This window comes from Equus asinus, chromosome 25 (assembly GCF_041296235.1).
Source record: "Equus asinus isolate D_3611 breed Donkey chromosome 25, EquAss-T2T_v2, whole genome shotgun sequence".
Lineage (NCBI taxonomy): Eukaryota > Metazoa > Chordata > Mammalia > Perissodactyla > Equidae > Equus > Equus asinus.
Window position 1 is genome coordinate 15,225,541 of NC_091814.1, and position 21,466 is coordinate 15,247,006.

The window sequence follows — 21,466 nt, forward strand, 5'->3', positions numbered from 1 at the left end:
GGCACTTGAGTCGCTTCAACGTCTCTCTTACCCATCCCCTTTGGGACATATCCATCACTCAGGAGATGAGATCAACGCATTTAGTGGGTCGCCATTTCACATCTTTGCTAAATCTTCATGCAGTCATTGGGGATGACTAAATGCTGTGCATTCAACATTTAAAGTGACGTGACTCAAGGCTCATTGTCTTGGCCAAATTGTCAGGAAGCTTTCCAAGAAATGTGGACTTATACTGGGAAACGGAAAATGAGGAGGAGGAGGAAGAGGAGACGCTCGAAACTTGTGAAACACTCAGCTGCGGAGCCACGGAACGTGAAGGATCCCTAAGTCAATCTAGCATCACACCCCCTCAGTTGAACAGGTTAGGTTCCCAGAACTGTCATTGTTCCTGTCAGTAAGGAAGAGCTTTTGACCAAGGTTGACATTCAGCCGTGACCTGGCAGGACAGAACCATCACTTCAGCACTTTCAGGTCATGTGACTGAAAACAGTGTCATCACCAAATGGCTCACCTAGACTTTTTCAGGGAGCCAAGAGAAGAGCCTTTCCTCAGCAGGTCACTTACCACGCCCCATAACCTCACACCCCACCTGAACGTCAATCCTCAGAGAAATGTCTGATTTCGGCCATCCAAAATTTGAGAATTAGCTGCTCAAATGGGATTCCAGTTTCAGATAATCCACTCTCGGTTGCATCTGGAAAGTCTCCCACTGAGGACAACCCTCATAAAGGCTGTGAATCATCACCGTGCAGGCAGCAAAGACATGGCGGCTCTGGTGCCCGGAACAAGTCAGGCAGGAGTCACTTTTCATTTTGCAGAGGTGAACAGACACACTCAGAGTTCCTCAAGATCAGATACATCAAGAGCTGCCACAAGACAAAGAACGGCATCTAACGATCAATTTCTCCCAAGTTTCACCATCTGAAGCCTGAGACATCGATCACAGAATACACAAACACAAAACACCACATATCTGTCTGTCTATCTATCTATCTATCTATCTATCTATCTATCTATCTATTTATCTATATAACTATCTATCTGTGTATCTTTGATCTACATACCTAGAGCTTCCCTTTATGGACTTTAAGAGTCAGATAAGCCCAGGTTCAATCCTAAATCCCCAGTCCCTCACTTGCTAAGGGTTTTACCGTGAATCATTACTATAAGAAAAATTAGATGAAAGAAGAAAATTTTCTCCAACTCATGACTCAACGTTTTATCTCACATTGTACTACTATAAGTCTTATATCATTGAATAATATAGTCCCTTCAAATCACAATTCTACAACACAACAGAGGAGAAATAGAGATAAAGAGACACGAATTAACCATGCTGAGATATTCCTGATCTTCTTAGAGAAATGACAATTGCAAGTCCCCTTGGATGTCTGCCTTCTGCTTTTGTTTCTGAGTATAAGGCTCAATCTCCATTACCACTTCAGGATACTGGCAAACAGAATTCAACAGCACATCAAAGGGGTCATACACCATGATCCATGTGGATTGTTTCCTGGGTTGCAAGGAAAGCTCCTCAGACACAAATGAATAAATGTGATATATCACATTAACAGAACAAAAGATAAAAATCGTATGATCACCTCAATGGATGCAGAAAAGGCATTTGACAAAATTCAACATCCTTTCATGATAGGAACTCTCCACGAATTACATAGCTACGGACCGTACCTCAACATAACAAAGGCCATATTGGACAAGCCCACAGATAATAGCATGCCCGATGGTGAAATCAGAAAGCTTTCCATTTAGGATTAGGAACAACTCAAGGGTGCCCACTCTCCCCACTCTTCAACATAGTACTGAAAGTCCTAGACAGAGCAATTAGGCAAGAAAAAGTAATGAAAAGATCTAATTGGCAATGAAAAGGAAAATGGTCTCAGCCTGCTGATCGCATAACTTACATGTCTCTTATGTAAATCTCATAGAAAACCCGAGGAACTCACCAAGAACCTCTCAGAACTAATAAACAACTTGACAGGAAAGTTACAAACTCAATATACAAAAGCGAGTGGTGTTTCTCTACACTTACAAGAAGCTATTAAAGGGAAACTAAGAGTAATCCCATTCACAATGCCATCAAAAACAAAATATTTAGGGATAAATTTAATCAGGGACGTGAAAGACCTGGACCTTGAACACGGTAAGACAGGATGAAAGCAATTGAGGAAGACTCAGATAAATAGGAAGATCTCCAGTGTTCAAAGACTGGAAGATTTAACATTGTTAAAATGTTCATACTGCCCCAAGTAATCTACAGGGTCAATGCAATCCCTATAACTTCCGTTGACGTTTATCACAAAAATAGAAAAAACAATCCTAAAATTCGTATGGAACCACAGAAGACATCAAAAAGCCAAAGGAATCATGAGAAAGAGGAACATAGCTAGCGGCATCACACTTCCTGATTTCAAATTATATTACAAAGCTGTGGTAATCAAAACGGATGGTACTGGCGTAAAAACAGACGGTGGACCACCCGAACATAATAGAGAGACCAGGCACAAAGCAAGCATATACAGCCAACTAACCTTTGACCAGGGGACCCAGCACATTGAATGGGGAAAGGATGATCGTTGACTAAACGGGACAGCTGCATGCAAAAGAGCACAGCTGGACCCCCTACCTTACAGCATTCCCAAAAATTAACTCCAAAGGGATTAAAGATTTAAATGTTAGCACCTGAAATCATAAAACTCCTAGAAGAAAACTGGGGAAATCCCTTCACATTTGTCTTGGCAATGATGTTATAGATAGGACACCAAAAGGACAATCGACAAAACTAAGAATTAAAAGATAAACAAGTAAAATTAAACACACAGAAGAGCTTCTGCACAGCAAAAGAAACGATTAACATTATGAAGACGCAGCCTGCAAGTTGGGAGAAAATATTTGCAAACCACGATCCCATCAGAGGTTAGTTTCCAGAATATGCATGGAACTTACACAGCTCAATAGCAAGGAAAAGGGGCTGCACCTCACTAATTACCAGAGCAATGCAAATCAAAACCACCATGAGAAAGCACCTCACACCATCAGAGTGGCTATTCTGAGAAAGGTAAGAGACAACAAGTGTCGGTGAGGATGAGTAGAAGAGGGGACTCTTGTACATTGTTGGTGAGACTGCAACTTGGTACGACCACTATGGAAAACAGTATGGAGGTTCCTCAAAAAACAATAAACAGAACGCCCATAGCATCCAGCAAACCCACTTCTGGCTGTCTATCTGAAGGAAAGGAAACCACCACGTCGAAGAGTATCTGCACTCTTGGGTGCACAGCAGCATTACTCACAAGAGCCAAGACATGGAAACAACCTCAGCGTCCATTAGTGGAGGACAGGATAAAGAAAATGCGATACAAAGATAGATGGATGATAGCTAGATAGATAGAACGACAGGTGGATTGATTGATAGATATAATGGCATATTGTTCCGTCATGACAAATAAGGAAATCCTACCATGTGTGACAACAAGGATGAACCTGGAGGGCATTTGCTGAGTGAAATTTGTCAGATGGGAAAAACAAATCATGTGTGATGTCACTTACATGTTGAATCTAAAACAAAAACTACTCAGAGAACTGAGGAGTGGATTGGTGGTTTCCAAGGAGAGCACGGCAGGGGTTGGGGTGGGTGTGTAAGGAAACATGGTAAATGGGTGAAAGTGGTCAAAGGGTACAGATTTCCAGTTTCAAGATGAATAAGCCATAGGAATGTACTGGACAGCATGTTGATCCTGGTTAGCAACGCTGTGTTGTAAATCTGAAAGTTACTAAGAGAGTAGATATTCAAGGTTTTCACCACACATGCAAATAGCCGTAACTATGTGAGGTAATGGATGTGAAAACTCACTTTATTGTGTCAATCATTTCACAATATACACATGTATCAGATCATTATATTGGAAATCTCATACTGGCACAGTGTTATGTGTCATAACTATCTCAATGAAACTGGATAGAATAGAAATTAAAGGCTCCTGCACAGCAAAGGAAGCCATCAACAAGATGAATGGGCAATCTACAGGAGGGGGTAAATATTTGAAAACTTTATGTCTGATAAGGGTTAATGTCCAAAGTCTGTGAGGAACTTATACAAGTCAATAGCAAAAAAAAAAAAAAAGAAAAAAGAAAAATCAAATAATGTTAGTAAATAAGAGGCAAAGGACCTCAACAGATATTTTCCCAAAGACATACAAATGGTCAACAGGTGCATGAAAAGGTGCTTAACATTGCTGATCATCAGGGAAGCGCAAGTCAAAACCACAGCGAGACATCGGCTCATACTTATTAGAATGACCATTATCAAAACACAACAAATAACAAGTGCTGACAAGGATGTGGAGAAAGGGAACCTTGTACACGGTGGAGGTGAATGCAAATTGGACCATCCACTATGGAAAACAGTGTGGAAGTTCCTCAACAAAGTACAAACAGAACTACCATATCATCCAGCAATCCAACTTTGGGGCATGTATCCGAAGGAGATGAAACTGTACCTAGATAAGACATCGGCACTCCCGTGTTCATTGCAGCAATTTTCATACAGCCAAGATATGCAGACAAGCTAAGTGTCCATGGACAGATGCATGGAAATAGACAATGTGTGTGTGGGTGTGGGTGCCTATACTTGTGCATAAATATATACACGTATATAACGGGATACTCCCAAGCCATGGAGAAAAGTGAAATATTGCCATTAGTAACAACATGGGTGAAACTAGATGACATTATGCAGAGAGAAATTAACCAGACAGAGAAAGACAAATGCTGACTGATACCGCTTATTTGGAGAATCTACAAGAGCTGAACTCATGGAAACAGAGAGTAGAATGGTGGCTGAGGGGACCTGAGTGGTAAGGGAGACGCAGAGATGTTGGTCAAAAGGTACAAGTATTGAGTGTTGAGATAAATAAGCCCCGGGGGTGTGTTGTAATGCCTGGTGGCTGTGGTTAATAATTCTGTTCTGGACACTTGATATTTGATAAGAGAGTACACCTTAAGAGCTCTCATCACTCGCAAGCATGCGAATACACACACACACAACTGGTAAATGCGTGAGCTGAGGAATGTGTTAATTAACCTGATTGTGGCAATCATTTCACGAAGTACGCATATGTCAAATTATCACTTCGTACAACTTCAATATATGCAATTTCATCTGTGCATTATAACCTGAGAAAGCTGTGGGAAAGATGAAAGAGAACAACTATCATACAAAGGGGAAATTAAGTTGGGGAACCTCACCATTCCTTCTCCTCCTTGCCTTGATCATGTTCTGATCCAATTCTCTGGGAGAGAATCCCTCATCCAGCATCCTCTGGCCCCTTTGTTCACCTCCCAGAGGTAATTCTTTCTTGTTACCTCTGTTGAGCATGTCAGAAATGGGTGGGGTGGAAAGCGGGAGAGGGGGATTGGAGAGTTGTATTCTTTTTGAAAAATCAAAGTCTTTTGAGTCTCGGCTCACAGTTTGTGTAGTCATCAATTCCCCCAAAAACTTACTAGGAATGTGATACCTGTCATTCCTCCGGTCGTTTCTGTGGTCTAGTAACCACACTCAGGCCCTTTCCTAGAAGTCATTCTCAGGTCTGCTTGATTTTACTGCCTTTCTCGGAACCGAATGGAGCTGCCTGAGACTATCCAGCACGACAGGGGGAAAGATTACACACGTCTACGTCTTTTCTGTGTTGTTCCAGTCAACTGAGCGTGAACTTCAAGTTCAAAACCGTTTCTCCTCTCATCTCTCACTCGTTGGGGCTCACGAACACTCACTCTTCTAATTCCACCAGACTTCGAATTTCTGGGCTCTATTCTTTTCTTTTCATATTTGGCTTGCAAACTAAGCAAGGATTTCCTGAATGTAAGCCCGGTGAAATACCCTGTTGGACAATACAAATAACCAACAGTTAGACGCGCTATCAAGATGCCATTTCAGCAAACGTTTGCCATTGACGAACATCTATCATATTTACATATTTGATATTAAGAACATTTTTAAACTTTCCAGTACCTGCTTCCTTGCCAAGCACATGCAGACTCCACAGTATAGGCCACAGAGTGGAGGTTTGTTGGGGTAGCACTCCCCTACAACCCATTTCTCTATGAGAACAAATAACGCCAGCTACAGTAGAAACCACCTCAAATAACAGGGTTAATTTTCATTCATGTCGCAATCTGATGCAGGCTGAGCAGTAATCTGGGACTCTCCTTCCATCTGCAGCTCCATCCTCTTGGAGTCTGTTACTTCGAGCTTTGGAGTGGAGAATGGACCGAGAGGAAGACCTTCTTAAGATTCAATAGGACAAAGCACACTATGATTTAATAGGAAGACTTTGTTGTTTTGAAAGTAATTCTGTATTTCTCAACGGCAAAGGGGTGTGTGTGTGTGTGTGTGTGTGTGTGTGTGTGTGTGTGTGTGTGATTTCAACTAACGCTAAAGTCTGCGGACACTTAGGAACACAGAAAGGATATTTACAGAACATATCTCTCCTTCCACAGATGACCTGCCTAGTAGGCTCAGCACTTCAAAAAGAAGCTGCATGGCAACAGTAATTTCGTAAATCTAAGCAACCATGTAAACCCCAATATTCTTCAAACATGGGGTCAGAGCATCCAAGAAAGGAGTTTTGGAGGTGAGAATACATGACATGACCCTGAAGTTTGGTGCGTTGTTGGAGGAAGAAGAGCAGGGGCTTCACGGGGAGAGGAGGCAGCGATTTCCCTTGTAGGGAGCCTTATTACTTCTCTTCCTTCTGGGCTCCCCACGAGTTCAGAACTACCATGATTTTATGCAGAAGACTCCGCTACTCCCGAAAAGCTCTTCATCTGCAACATCACGTAAAAAATAAAGTGAATCAGAAAAGAAAGAGAACAGCGGAATACGACAGAGTCATAAAGTTTAAGAATCTTCTTGTTTCCTATCCTGGTTCTGCATCTTACACTTGCACGTTGCAGCTGCAGCAAACGTGGAGGTTGTGGTGAGGGTGAGGGTGGTCACGAGGTTGTTGATGATGAGGATGGACACAAGGACGATCTGATGCCTTACCGAGGGCTAAGATGTGCCAGGCATTCTGACAACTAAATTACCATTCAATCTCATGCCTGAGAAAAGTGGGTAATGTAAATAGGATTTACCCCAATTTGTAGCAGAGAGATTGAAATCTTGAGGAATTAAACACTTTGTTCCTAAAATCAATCAGGCAGTAATTAAGGGAAATAACCTGGATTTGACATGAGATTGAAAGAATGTTAGGTAGCGCTCCAAAATTCAGAGAACACTGAATGTGAGACCTGAGGCTTGGGACAAAGAAGGATAGAAAGAAACCCAAAAGGGTGAGAGGATATTGCTGACAAGCAGGTTTTCAAAGAAAGACAATATCCCATCCCACAAAATGGCACTTTATTCAGGAAATGGAAGAAAAGGAACAATTGCCAGGTGATACAAACGCCTGCCCAGGGGACAGACAGACACAGAAGACATCAAGAGCATCCCCTGCTGGCACCCAGGAAGAGAGCTGCTGCTCTTCCTCCTGAAGCTCTGGGATGCTGGCACAGCTGAGGATGCCCTTCCTCGGCTACCTCCTGGAGAGGAGCAGTGTGACAGCCTCAGGAAGGAACCCTTTTGCTGTCAGGAGTCACACAGGCATTTTACAGGCTGAAGGGTGGAGGAGCCGCTTCTGCCACCATGATAGGCTCGGAAGAGAAGGTGAAGGTGGAGCTGTGGAAGCAGGCGAGCCAATGGTCCTTCTCTTTTCCAGATCCTGATGCTGCTGAAGCTGTTACTTGCTCTTGGGCGGGCACTTCTGCTGGCATGGTGGAGGAGGTTGCACAGGAGGGCATTTCTGCTGCCTCTGTGGGGGTGGGCACGGCTCAGGGCATTTTGGGGGCGGGCACGGCTCTGGGCACTTAGGTGGGCACACAGGAGGGGGCTGGCAGGGCTGCTTGCACTGCTGCTGTTGAGAAGACATCTTTCTGGAGTCTTCGGAGCTGAAAGAAATTAGAGACAGTGTTCGCAAGAAGGGACTCCTCCAGAGAGAGAAACCGCGGCTGATAGAATAGCGGGAGATGTTCCCTCTCCCATTTCCAAGATTGGGCTTTCATCTCTCAACTCCCTCTTTTGCGCCTTCCACCACCCTGCTTCCTCTTTAGCCAACTGCCTCATCAGTCCTGAGAAAATCCTCTCTTTGCTCATATCATTTTTTCAAAGGAAATATCTCTGCAAGAACCAAGTCATGTTTTCTGTGGGAAAATATCATCTTCATGAAAGGCCATCAGAAGTTCTGAAATCCTGGGAAAACTCGCAAGCAATTACTATCATCGGGATCTCTTCCGAAGTCCCCATAGGTTGACTTAGGTACAGAGCAAACGGCCAGCAGGAAAAATGCAAGGGCCTCACACCTACTAAGCCTCGGAAACCCCAGCGGGAGGAAAGGGAAATCAAAGAGACAGAGCAGAGAGAAAAATACTTTGGTCTTTCCTCTTCTTCATCTCAAACCTTTCCTGTGAATTGCTTTTCCATACACGACCTCAAACAAGCTACCGAAACATGAATCAAGACAGGATATCATTGTGCCTCAAGGCTAAGCTTCCATCACCTAAGTAGCATCAAACCCACCATCATACCTATGGACTCAACAAACTTGCTGTCTGCACACTAAATTCAACATCTGAGAGCACCACAAAACAGATCAACGGAACAAATCACACTCACCACGTTCTCCAAAGGAGGTTGGGACTCGAGTACCAGGAGGATGACAGTCGTGCAGCAGAGCACCTCTTTATAGGGCTTGACGCCCAGCCCAGAGCGAAGTGCAACTGCCAAAAACTGGCCTGCCCCGGAATTTCCCAAACAAAATGCAAACCCATCCAGAACTGGCCTGACAGGGACACTGGAAACAGGAAATCTCCTGAACCAGGATCTCCTCTCTGGATTAGGTGCTCATGACTCACAAGGTCCGGCCTTAGCTCTCAGTGTCGGGGACTTACGGCAGGGGGAGACTTAGGCGATTCCCCAACTGGTGGTCCAAGGCCCTCTCTCTTGATTGGGGAAGAAGACCCCTCCTATCTTCCACCTTCCCTGAGTCATAGAACTGCCTGCTCGGTTCCACTTTGGATGGTTGCCATCTTGCTGTATGTGCTGGGTTGAAAAGAGCCTGACTAGCAGGTGACAGCTTTCTCTTCAACCCAAGTCCTTCCTTTACTGTATTTCCCTCGGATCCATGGCTTGCTCATCTTCTCTCCTTTTCTTCTTCTAAAAGGGACTGAGATAAGGCAGCAGATTGGCACAATAGCCATCCCATAAAAAAAACCCTAGAAACGGTCAATCAAATGGTGACCTCCAGAATGCTGTGTTCACTGCTTTGCTCCTGCAATTTGAGGGCATAAAACTGCCGCCTTTATATATCTGTACCAAAGTGGGCCTCATGGAATCCACAGGGACCACGGCATCACCTAGCATCATTCAGAGGGTCAGAGCACTAATATCTGAAGAGCAGGAGAAAATAGGGACTTAGGCTGATCCTCTATATTTGCTTTCTCACACTCTCTTTCCAAACAGGATTTAGGGCTTTAAAACAATGATTTTTTAAGTATATTTGCATGCTGTTTCTCTGTCTTTTCCTTAAGCCCTCTGGACCCCTCATCTTGCCACATTATCCTCTCACCTCCACAGTGTATACCTCTCCTTTTTCTAATTGTTTTACTGAGACCATAATGGTTTATAACATTGGGTCATTTCCAGCATACCTTATTATTTATCACTTTCTGTATAGGCTGCATCGTGCTCACCGCCACTACTCTGGCTTTTATCCATTGCCATCCATATGTGACCCTTTACCTCTTTCACTCAGCCCCCAAGCCCCTTCCCCTCTGGTAACCACTAATCTGTCCTCTTTATCCGTGTGTTTGCGTATCTTCCCTATGTGAGTGAAATCATGCAGTATTTGTCTTGCTCTGTCTGGCCTATGTCACTTAACATCAAACATTCAAGGTAGATCCATGTTGTTGCAAATGACACGATTTTGGGTTTTTTTGTGGGTGAGTAGTATTCCATTGTGTGTGCCAGTGTGTGTGTGTTTCTATACATATATACATGTATATATGCGACATATATATACATATATATATACCACATCTTCTTTATGCATTCGTAAGTTGCAGGGCACTTGAGTCGCTTCAACGTCTCTCTTACCCATCCCCTTTGGGACATATCCATCACTCAGGAGATGAGATCAACGCATTTAGTGGGTCGCCATTTCACATCTTTGCTAAATCTTCATGCAGTCATTGGGGATGACTAAATGCTGTGCATTCAACATTTAAAGTGACGTGACTCAAGGCTCATTGTCTTGGCCAAATTGTCAGGAAGCTTTCCAAGAAATGTGGACTTATACTGGGAAACGGAAAATGAGGAGGAGGAGGAAGAGGAGACGCTCGAAACTTGTGAAACACTCAGCTGCGGAGCCACGGAACGTGAAGGATCCCTAAGTCAATCTAGCATCACACCCCCTCAGTTGAACAGGTTAGGTTCCCAGAACTGTCATTGTTCCTGTCAGTAAGGAAGAGCTTTTGACCAAGGTTGACATTCAGCCGTGACCTGGCAGGACAGAACCATCACTTCAGCACTTTCAGGTCATGTGACTGAAAACAGTGTCATCACCAAATGGCTCACCTAGACTTTTTCAGGGAGCCAAGAGAAGAGCCTTTCCTCAGCAGGTCACTTACCACGCCCCATAACCTCACACCCCACCTGAACGTCAATCCTCAGAGAAATGTCTGATTTCTGCCATCCAAAATTTGAGAATTAGCTGCTCAAATGGGATTCCAGTTTCAGATAATCCACTCTCGGTTGCATCTGGAAAGTCTCCCACTGAGGACAACCCTCATAAAGGCTGTGAATCATCACCGTGCAGGCAGCAAAGACATGGCGGCTCTGGTGCCCGGAACAAGTCAGGCAGGAGTCACTTTTCATTTTGCAGAGGTGAACAGACACACTCAGAGTTCCTCAAGATCAGATACATCAAGAGCTGCCACAAGACAAAGAACGGCATCTAACGATCAATTTCTCCCAAGTTTCACCATCTGAAGCCTGAGACATCGATCACAGAATACACAAACACAAAACACCACATATCTGTCTGTCTATCTATCTATCTATCTATCTATCTATCTATCTATCTATTTATCTATATAACTATCTATCTGTGTATCTTTGATCTACATACCTAGAGCTTCCCTTTATGGACTTTAAGAGTCAGATAAGCCCAGGTTCAATCCTAAATCCCCAGTCCCTCACTTGCTAAGGGTTTTACCGTGAATCATTACTATAAGAAAAATTAGATGAAAGAAGAAAATTTTCTCCAACTCATGACTCAACGTTTTATCTCACATTGTACTACTATAAGTCTTATATCATTGAATAATATAGTCCCTTCAAATCACAATTCTACAACACAACAGAGGAGAAATAGAGATAAAGAGACACGAATTAACCATGCTGAGATATTCCTGATCTTCTTAGAGAAATGACAATTGCAAGTCCCCTTGGATGTCTGCCTTCTGCTTTTGTTTCTGAGTATAAGGCTCAATCTCCATTACCACTTCAGGATACTGGCAAACAGAATTCAACAGCACATCAAAGGGGTCATACACCATGATCCATGTGGATTGTTTCCTGGGTTGCAAGGAAAGCTCCTCAGACACAAATGAATAAATGTGATATATCACATTAACAGAACAAAAGATAAAAATCGTATGATCACCTCAATGGATGCAGAAAAGGCATTTGACAAAATTCAACATCCTTTCATGATAGGAACTCTCCACGAATTACATAGCTACGGACCGTACCTCAACATAACAAAGGCCATATTGGACAAGCCCACAGATAATAGCATGCCCGATGGTGAAATCAGAAAGCTTTCCATTTAGGATTAGGAACAACTCAAGGGTGCCCACTCTCCCCACTCTTCAACATAGTACTGAAAGTCCTAGACAGAGCAATTAGGCAAGAAAAAGTAATGAAAAGATCTAATTGGCAATGAAAAGGAAAATGGTCTCAGCCTGCTGATCGCATAACTTACATGTCTCTTATGTAAATCTCATAGAAAACCCGAGGAACTCACCAAGAACCTCTCAGAACTAATAAACAACTTGACAGGAAAGTTACAAACTCAATATACAAAAGCGAGTGGTGTTTCTCTACACTTACAAGAAGCTATTAAAGGGAAACTAAGAGTAATCCCATTCACAATGCCATCAAAAACAAAATATTTAGGGATAAATTTAATCAGGGACGTGAAAGACCTGGACCTTGAACACGGTAAGACAGGATGAAAGCAATTGAGGAAGACTCAGATAAATAGGAAGATCTCCAGTGTTCAAAGACTGGAAGATTTAACATTGTTAAAATGTTCATACTGCCCCAAGTAATCTACAGGGTCAATGCAATCCCTATAACTTCCGTTGACGTTTATCACAAAAATAGAAAAAACAATCCTAAAATTCGTATGGAACCACAGAAGACATCAAAAAGCCAAAGGAATCATGAGAAAGAGGAACATAGCTAGCGGCATCACACTTCCTGATTTCAAATTATATTACAAAGCTGTGGTAATCAAAACGGATGGTACTGGCGTAAAAACAGACGGTGGACCACCCGAACATAATAGAGAGACCAGGCACAAAGCAAGCATATACAGCCAACTAACCTTTGACCAGGGGACCCAGCACATTGAATGGGGAAAGGATGATCGTTGACTAAACGGGACAGCTGCATGCAAAAGAGCACAGCTGGACCCCCTACCTTACAGCATTCCCAAAAATTAACTCCAAAGGGATTAAAGATTTAAATGTTAGCACCTGAAATCATAAAACTCCTAGAAGAAAACTGGGGAAATCCCTTCACATTTGTCTTGGCAATGATGTTATAGATAGGACACCAAAAGGACAATCGACAAAACTAAGAATTAAAAGATAAACAAGTAAAATTAAACACACAGAAGAGCTTCTGCACAGCAAAAGAAACGATTAACATTATGAAGACGCAGCCTGCAAGTTGGGAGAAAATATTTGCAAACCACGATCCCATCAGAGGTTAGTTTCCAGAATATGCATGGAACTTACACAGCTCAATAGCAAGGAAAAGGGGCTGCACCTCACTAATTACCAGAGCAATGCAAATCAAAACCACCATGAGAAAGCACCTCACACCATCAGAGTGGCTATTCTGAGAAAGGTAAGAGACAACAAGTGTCGGTGAGGATGAGTAGAAGAGGGGACTCTTGTACATTGTTGGTGAGACTGCAACTTGGTACGACCACTATGGAAAACAGTATGGAGGTTCCTCAAAAAACAATAAACAGAACGCCCATAGCATCCAGCAAACCCACTTCTGGCTGTCTATCTGAAGGAAAGGAAACCACCACGTCGAAGAGTATCTGCACTCTTGGGTGCACAGCAGCATTACTCACAAGAGCCAAGACATGGAAACAACCTCAGCGTCCATTAGTGGAGGACAGGATAAAGAAAATGCGATACAAAGATAGATGGATGATAGCTAGATAGATAGAACGACAGGTGGATTGATTGATAGATATAATGGCATATTGTTCCGTCATGACAAATAAGGAAATCCTACCATGTGTGACAACAAGGATGAACCTGGAGGGCATTTGCTGAGTGAAATTTGTCAGATGGGAAAAACAAATCATGTGTGATGTCACTTACATGTTGAATCTAAAACAAAAACTACTCAGAGAACTGAGGAGTGGATTGGTGGTTTCCAAGGAGAGCACGGCAGGGGTTGGGGTGGGTGTGTAAGGAAACATGGTAAATGGGTGAAAGTGGTCAAAGGGTACAGATTTCCAGTTTCAAGATGAATAAGCCATAGGAATGTACTGGACAGCATGTTGATCCTGGTTAGCAACGCTGTGTTGTAAATCTGAAAGTTACTAAGAGAGTAGATATTCAAGGTTTTCACCACACATGCAAATAGCCGTAACTATGTGAGGTAATGGATGTGAAAACTCACTTTATTGTGTCAATCATTTCACAATATACACATGTATCAGATCATTATATTGGAAATCTCATACTGGCACAGTGTTATGTGTCATAACTATCTCAATGAAACTGGATAGAATAGAAATTAAAGGCTCCTGCACAGCAAAGGAAGCCATCAACAAGATGAATGGGCAATCTACAGGAGGGGGTAAATATTTGAAAACTTTATGTCTGATAAGGGTTAATGTCCAAAGTCTGTGAGGAACTTATACAAGTCAATAGCAAAAAAAAAAAAAAGAAAAAAGAAAAATCAAATAATGTTAGTAAATAAGAGGCAAAGGACCTCAACAGATATTTTCCCAAAGACATACAAATGGTCAACAGGTGCATGAAAAGGTGCTTAACATTGCTGATCATCAGGGAAGCGCAAGTCAAAACCACAGCGAGACATCGGCTCATACTTATTAGAATGACCATTATCAAAACACAACAAATAACAAGTGCTGACAAGGATGTGGAGAAAGGGAACCTTGTACACGGTGGAGGTGAATGCAAATTGGACCATCCACTATGGAAAACAGTGTGGAAGTTCCTCAACAAAGTACAAACAGAACTACCATATCATCCAGCAATCCAACTTTGGGGCATGTATCCGAAGGAGATGAAACTGTACCTAGATAAGACATCGGCACTCCCGTGTTCATTGCAGCAATTTTCATACAGCCAAGATATGCAGACAAGCTAAGTGTCCATGGACAGATGCATGGAAATAGACAATGTGTGTGTGGGTGTGGGTGCCTATACTTGTGCATAAATATATACACGTATATAACGGGATACTCCCAAGCCATGGAGAAAAGTGAAATATTGCCATTAGTAACAACATGGGTGAAACTAGATGACATTATGCAGAGAGAAATTAACCAGACAGAGAAAGACAAATGCTGACTGATACCGCTTATTTGGAGAATCTACAAGAGCTGAACTCATGGAAACAGAGAGTAGAATGGTGGCTGAGGGGACCTGAGTGGTAAGGGAGACGCAGAGATGTTGGTCAAAAGGTACAAGTATTGAGTGTTGAGATAAATAAGCCCCGGGGGTGTGTTGTAATGCCTGGTGGCTGTGGTTAATAATTCTGTTCTGGACACTTGATATTTGATAAGAGAGTACACCTTAAGAGCTCTCATCACTCGCAAGCATGCGAATACACACACACACAACTGGTAAATGCGTGAGCTGAGGAATGTGTTAATTAACCTGATTGTGGCAATCATTTCACGAAGTACGCATATGTCAAATTATCACTTCGTACAACTTCAATATATGCAATTTCATCTGTGCATTATAACCTGAGAAAGCTGTGGGAAAGATGAAAGAGAACAACTATCATACAAAGGGGAAATTAAGTTGGGGAACCTCACCATTCCTTCTCCTCCTTGCCTTGATCATGTTCTGATCCAATTCTCTGGGAGAGAATCCCTCATCCAGCATCCTCTGGCCCCTTTGTTCACCTCCCAGAGGTAATTCTTTCTTGTTACCTCTGTTGAGCATGTCAGAAATGGGTGGGGTGGAAAGCGGGAGAGGGGGATTGGAGAGTTGTATTCTTTTTGAAAAATCAAAGTCTTTTGAGTCTCGGCTCACAGTTTGTGTAGTCATCAATTCCCCCAAAAACTTACTAGGAATGTGATACCTGTCATTCCTCCGGTCGTTTCTGTGGTCTAGTAACCACACTCAGGCCCTTTCCTAGAAGTCATTCTCAGGTCTGCTTGATTTTACTGCCTTTCTCGGAACCGAATGGAGCTGCCTGAGACTATCCAGCACGACAGGGGGAAAGATTACACACGTCTACGTCTTTTCTGTGTTGTTCCAGTCAACTGAGCGTGAACTTCAAGTTCAAAACCGTTTCTCCTCTCATCTCTCACTCGTTGGGGCTCACGAACACTCACTCTTCTAATTCCACCAGACTTCGAATTTCTGGGCTCTATTCTTTTCTTTTCATATTTGGCTTGCAAACTAAGCAAGGATTTCCTGAATGTAAGCCCGGTGAAATACCCTGTTGGACAATACAAATAACCAACAGTTAGACGCGCTATCAAGATGCCATTTCAGCAAACGTTTGCCATTGACGAACATCTATCATATTTACATATTTGATATTAAGAACATTTTTAAACTTTCCAGTACCTGCTTCCTTGCCAAGCACATGCAGACTCCACAGTATAGGCCACAGAGTGGAGGTTTGTTGGGGTAGCACTCCCCTACAACCCATTTCTCTATGAGAACAAATAACGCCAGCTACAGTAGAAACCACCTCAAATAACAGGGTTAATTTTCATTCATGTCGCAATCTGATGCAGGCTGAGCAGTAATCTGGGACTCTCCTTCCATCTGCAGCTCCATCCTCTTGGAGTCTGTTACTTCGAGCTTTGGAGTGGAGAATGGACCGAGAGGAAGACCTTCTTAAGATTCAATAGGACAAAGCACACTATGATTTAATAGGAAGACTTTGTTGTTTTGAAAGTAATTCTGTATTTCTCAACGGCAAAGGGGTGTGTGTGTGTGTGTGTGTGTGTGTGTGTGTGTGTGTGTGTGTGATTTCAACTAACGCTAAAGTCTGCGGACACTTAGGAACACAGAAAGGATATTTACAGAACATATCTCTCCTTCCACAGATGACCTGCCTAGTAGGCTCAGCACTTCAAAAAGAAGCTGCATGGCAACAGTAATTTCGTAAATCTAAGCAACCATGTAAACCCCAATATTCTTCAAACATGGGGTCAGAGCATCCAAGAAAGGAGTTTTGGAGGTGAGAATACATGACATGACCCTGAAGTTTGGTGCGTTGTTGGAGGAAGAAGAGCAGGGGCTTCACGGGGAGAGGAGGCAGCGATTTCCCTTGTAGGGAGCCTTATTACTTCTCTTCCTTCTGGGCTCCCCACGAGTTCAGAACTACCATGATTTTATGCAGAAGACTCCGCTACTCCCGAAAAGCTCTTCATCTGCAACATCACGTAAAAAATAAAGTGAATCAGAAAAGAAAGAGAACAGCGGAATACGACAGAGTCATAAAGTTTAAGAATCTTCTTGTTTCCTATCCTGGTTCTGCATCTTACACTTGCACGTTGCAGCTGCAGCAAACGTGGAGGTTGTGGTGAGGGTGAGGGTGGTCACGAGGTTGTTGATGATGAGGATGGACACAAGGACGATCTGATGCCTTACCGAGGGCTAAGATGTGCCAGGCATTCTGACAACTAAATTACCATTCAATCTCATGCCTGAGAAAAGTGGGTAATGTAAATAGGATTTACCCCAATTTGTAGCAGAGAGATTGAAATCTTGAGGAATTAAACACTTTGTTCCTAAAATCAATCAGGCAGTAATTAAGGGAAATAACCTGGATTTGACATGAGATTGAAAGAATGTTAGGTAGCGCTCCAAAATTCAGAGAACACTGAATGTGAGACCTGAGGCTTGGGACAAAGAAGGATAGAAAGAAACCCAAAAGGGTGAGAGGATATTGCTGACAAGCAGGTTTTCAAAGAAAGACAATATCCCATCCCACAAAATGGCACTTTATTCAGGAAATGGAAGAAAAGGAACAATTGCCAGGTGATACAAACGCCTGCCCAGGGGACAGACAGACACAGAAGACATCAAGAGCATCCCCTGCTGGCACCCAGGAAGAGAGCTGCTGCTCTTCCTCCTGAAGCTCTGGGATGCTGGCACAGCTGAGGATGCCCTTCCTCGGCTACCTCCTGGAGAGGAGCAGTGTGACAGCCTCAGGAAGGAACCCTTTTGCTGTCAGGAGTCACACGGGCATTTTACAGGCTGAAGGGTGGAGGAGCCGCTTCTGCCACCATGATAGGCTCGGAAGAGAAGGTGAAGGTGGAGCTGTGGAAGCAGGCGAGCCAATGGTCCTTCTCTTTTCCAGATCCTGATGCTGCTGAAGCTGTTACTTGCTCTTGGGCGGGCACTTCTGCTGGCATGGTGGAGGAGGTTGCACAGGAGGGCATTTCTGCTGCCTCTGTGGGGGTGGGCACGGCTCAGGGCATTTTGGGGGCGGGCACGGCTCTGGGCACTTAGGTGGGCACACAGGAGGGGGCTGGCAGGGCTGCTTGCACTGCTGCTGTTGAGAAGACATCTTTCTGGAGTCTTCGGAGCTGAAAGAAATTAGAGACAGTGTTCGCAAGAAGGGACTCCTCCAGAGAGAGAAACCGCGGCTGATAGAATAGCGGGAGATGTTCCCTCTCCCATTTCCAAGATTGGGCTTTCATCTCTCAACTCCCTCTTTTGCGCCTTCCACCACCCTGCTTCCTCTTTAGCCAACTGCCTCATCAGTCCTGAGAAAATCCTCTCTTTGCTCATATCATTTTTTCAAAGGAAATATCTCTGCAAGAACCAAGTCATGTTTTCTGTGGGAAAATATCATCTTCATGAAAGGCCATCAGAAGTTCTGAAATCCTGGGAAAACTCGCAAGCAATTACTATCATCGGGATCTCTTCCGAAGTCCCCATAGGTTGACTTAGGTACAGAGCAAACGGCCAGCAGGAAAAATGCAAGGGCCTCACACCTACTAAGCCTCGGAAACCCCAGCGGGAGGAAAGGGAAATCAAAGAGACAGAGCAGAGAGAAAAATACTTTGGTCTTTCCTCTTCTTCATCTCAAACCTTTCCTGTGAATTGCTTTTCCATACACGACCTCAAACAAGCTACCGAAACATGAATCAAGACAGGATATCATTGTGCCTCAAGGCTAAGCTTCCATCACCTAAGTAGCATCAAACCCACCATCATACCTATGGACTCAACAAACTTGCTGTCTGCACACTAAATTCAACATCTGAGAGCACCACAAAACAGATCAACGGAACAAATCACACTCACCACGTTCTCCAAAGGAGGTTGGGACTCGAGTACCAGGAGGATGACAGTCGTGCAGCAGAGCACCTCTTTATAGGGCTTGACGCCCAGCCCAGAGCGAAGTGCAACTGCCAAAAACTGGCCTGCCCCGGAATTTCCCAAACAAAATGCAAACCCATCCAGAACTGGCCTGACAGGGACACTGGAAACAGGAAATCTCCTGAACCAGGATCTCCTCTCTGGATTAGGTGCTCATGACTCACAAGGTCCGGCCTTAGCTCTCAGTGTCGGGGACTTACGGCAGGGGGAGACTTAGGCGATTCCCCAACTGGTGGTCCAAGGCCCTCTCTCTTGATTGGGGAAGAAGACCCCTCCTATCTTCCACCTTCCCTGAGTCATAGAACTGCCTGCTCGGTTCCACTTTGGATGGTTGCCATCTTGCTGTATGTGCTGGGTTGAAAAGAGCCTGACTAGCAGGTGACAGCTTTCTCTTCAACCCAAGTCCTTCCTTTACTGTATTTCCCTCGGATCCATGGCTTGCTCATCTTCTCTCCTTTTCTTCTTCTAAAAGGGACTGAGATAAGGCAGCAGATTGGCACAATAGCCATCCCATAAAAAAAACCCTAGAAACGGTCAATCAAATGGTGACCTCCAGAATGCTGTGTTCACTGCTTTGCTCCTGCAATTTGAGGGCATAAAACTGCCGCCTTTATATATCTGTACCAAAGTGGGCCTCATGGAATCCACAGGGACCACGGCATCACCTAGCATCATTCAGAGGGTCAGAGCACTAATATCTGAAGAGCAGGAGAAAATAGGGACTTAGGCTGATCCTCTATATTTGCTTTCTCACACTCTCTTTCCAAACAGGATTTAGGGCTTTAAAACAATGATTTTTTAAGTATATTTGCATGCTGTTTCTCTGTCTTTTCCTTAAGCCCTCTGGACCCCTCATCTTGCCACATTATCCTCTCACCTCCACAGTGTATACCTCTCCTTTTTCTAATTGTTTTACTGAGACCATAATGGTTTATAACATTGGGTCATTTCCAGCATACCTTATTATTTATCACTTTCTGTATAGGCTGCATCGTGCTCACCGCCACTACTCTGGCTTTTATCCATTGCCATCCATATGTGACCCTTTACCTCTTTCACTCAGCCCCCAAGCCCCTTCCCCTCTGGTAACCACTAATCTGTCCTCTTTATCCGTGTGTTTGCGTATCTTCCCTATGTGAGTGAAATCATGCAGTATTTGTCTTGCTCTGTCTGGCCTATGTCACTTAACATCAAACATTCAAGGTAGATCCATGTTGTTGCAAATGACACGATTTTGGGTTTTTTTGTGGGTGAGTAGTATTCCATTGTGTGTGCCAGTGTGTGTGTGTTTCTATACATATATACATGTATATATGCGACATATATATACATATATATATACCACATCTTCTTTATGCATTCGTAAGTTGCAGGGCACTTGAGTCGCTTCAACGTCTCTCTTACCCATCCCCTTTGGGACATATCCATCACTCAGGAGATGAGATCAACGCATTTAGTGGGTCGCCATTTCACATCTTTGCTAAATCTTCATGCAGTCATTGGGGATGACTAAATGCTGTGCATTCAACATTTAAAGTGACGTGACTCAAGGCTCATTGTCTTGGCCAAATTGTCAGGAAGCTTTCCAAGAAATGTGGACTTATACTGGGAAACGGAAAATGAGGAGGAGGAGGAAGAGGAGACGCTCGAAACTTGTGAAACACTCAGCTGCGGAGCCACGGAACGTGAAGGATCCCTAAGTCAATCTAGCATCACACCCCCTCAGTTGAACAGGTTAGGTTCCCAGAACTGTCATTGTTCCTGTCAGTAAGGAAGAGCTTTTGACCAAGGTTGACATTCAGCCGTGACCTGGCAGGACAGAACCATCACTTCAGCACTTTCAGGTCATGTGACTGAAAACAGTGTCATCACCAAATGGCTCACCTAGACTTTTTCAGGGAGCCAAGAGAAGAGCCTTTCCTCAGCAGGTCACTTACCACGCCCCATAACCTCACACCCCACCTGAACGTCAATCCTCAGAGAAATGTCTGATTTCGGCCATCCAAAATTTGAGAATTAGCTGCTCAAATGGGATTCCAGTTTCAGATAATCCACTCTCGGTTGCATCTGGAAAGTCTCCCACTGAGGACAACCCTCATAAAGGCTGTGAATCATCACCGTGCAGGCAGCAAAGACATGGCGGCTCTGGTGCCCGGAACAAGTCAGGCAGGAGTCACTTTTCATTTTGCAGAGGTGAACAGACACACTCAGAGTTCCTCAAGATCAGATACATCAAGAGCTGCCACAAGACAAAGAACGGCATCTAACGATCAATTTCTCCCAAGTTTCACCATCTGAAGCCTGAGACATCGATCACAGAATACACAAACACAAAACACCACATATCTGTCTGTCTATCTATCTATCTATCTATCTATCTATCTATTTATCTATATAACTATCTATCTGTGTATCTTTGATCTACATACCTAGAGCTTCCCTTTATGGACTTTAAGAGTCAGATAAGCCCAGGTTCAATCCTAAATCC

General features: G+C 43.6%; 2 protein-coding genes across 2 annotated transcripts; both read right to left on the minus strand.

Moving 5' to 3' along the window:
- Positions 1-7,400: 7,400 nt before the first annotated feature.
- Positions 7,401-8,034, minus strand: LOC139042064 (small proline-rich protein 2I-like). Its single transcript, XM_070497739.1, has one exon. The coding sequence runs from the start codon at positions 7,983-7,985 to the stop codon at positions 7,797-7,799; it is 189 nt and encodes a 62-aa protein (XP_070353840.1). The 5' UTR covers positions 7,986-8,034; the 3' UTR covers positions 7,401-7,796.
- A 9,541-nt stretch (positions 8,035-17,575) lies between these two features.
- LOC139042072 (small proline-rich protein 2I-like) lies at positions 17,576-18,865 on the minus strand. The gene has a single exon (XM_070497780.1). The coding sequence runs from the start codon at positions 18,158-18,160 to the stop codon at positions 17,972-17,974; it is 189 nt and encodes a 62-aa protein (XP_070353881.1). The 5' UTR covers positions 18,161-18,865; the 3' UTR covers positions 17,576-17,971.
- Between the last annotated feature and the right edge of the window lie 2,601 nt (positions 18,866-21,466).

What these genes read in the sequence shown, in the direction of transcription:
- LOC139042064 (XM_070497739.1), bottom strand. Translation starts at nt 7,985, where the DNA reads ATGTCTTCTCAACAGCAGCAGTGCAAGCAGCCCTGCCAGCCCCCTCCT.
- LOC139042072 (XM_070497780.1), bottom strand. Translation starts at nt 18,160, where the DNA reads ATGTCTTCTCAACAGCAGCAGTGCAAGCAGCCCTGCCAGCCCCCTCCT.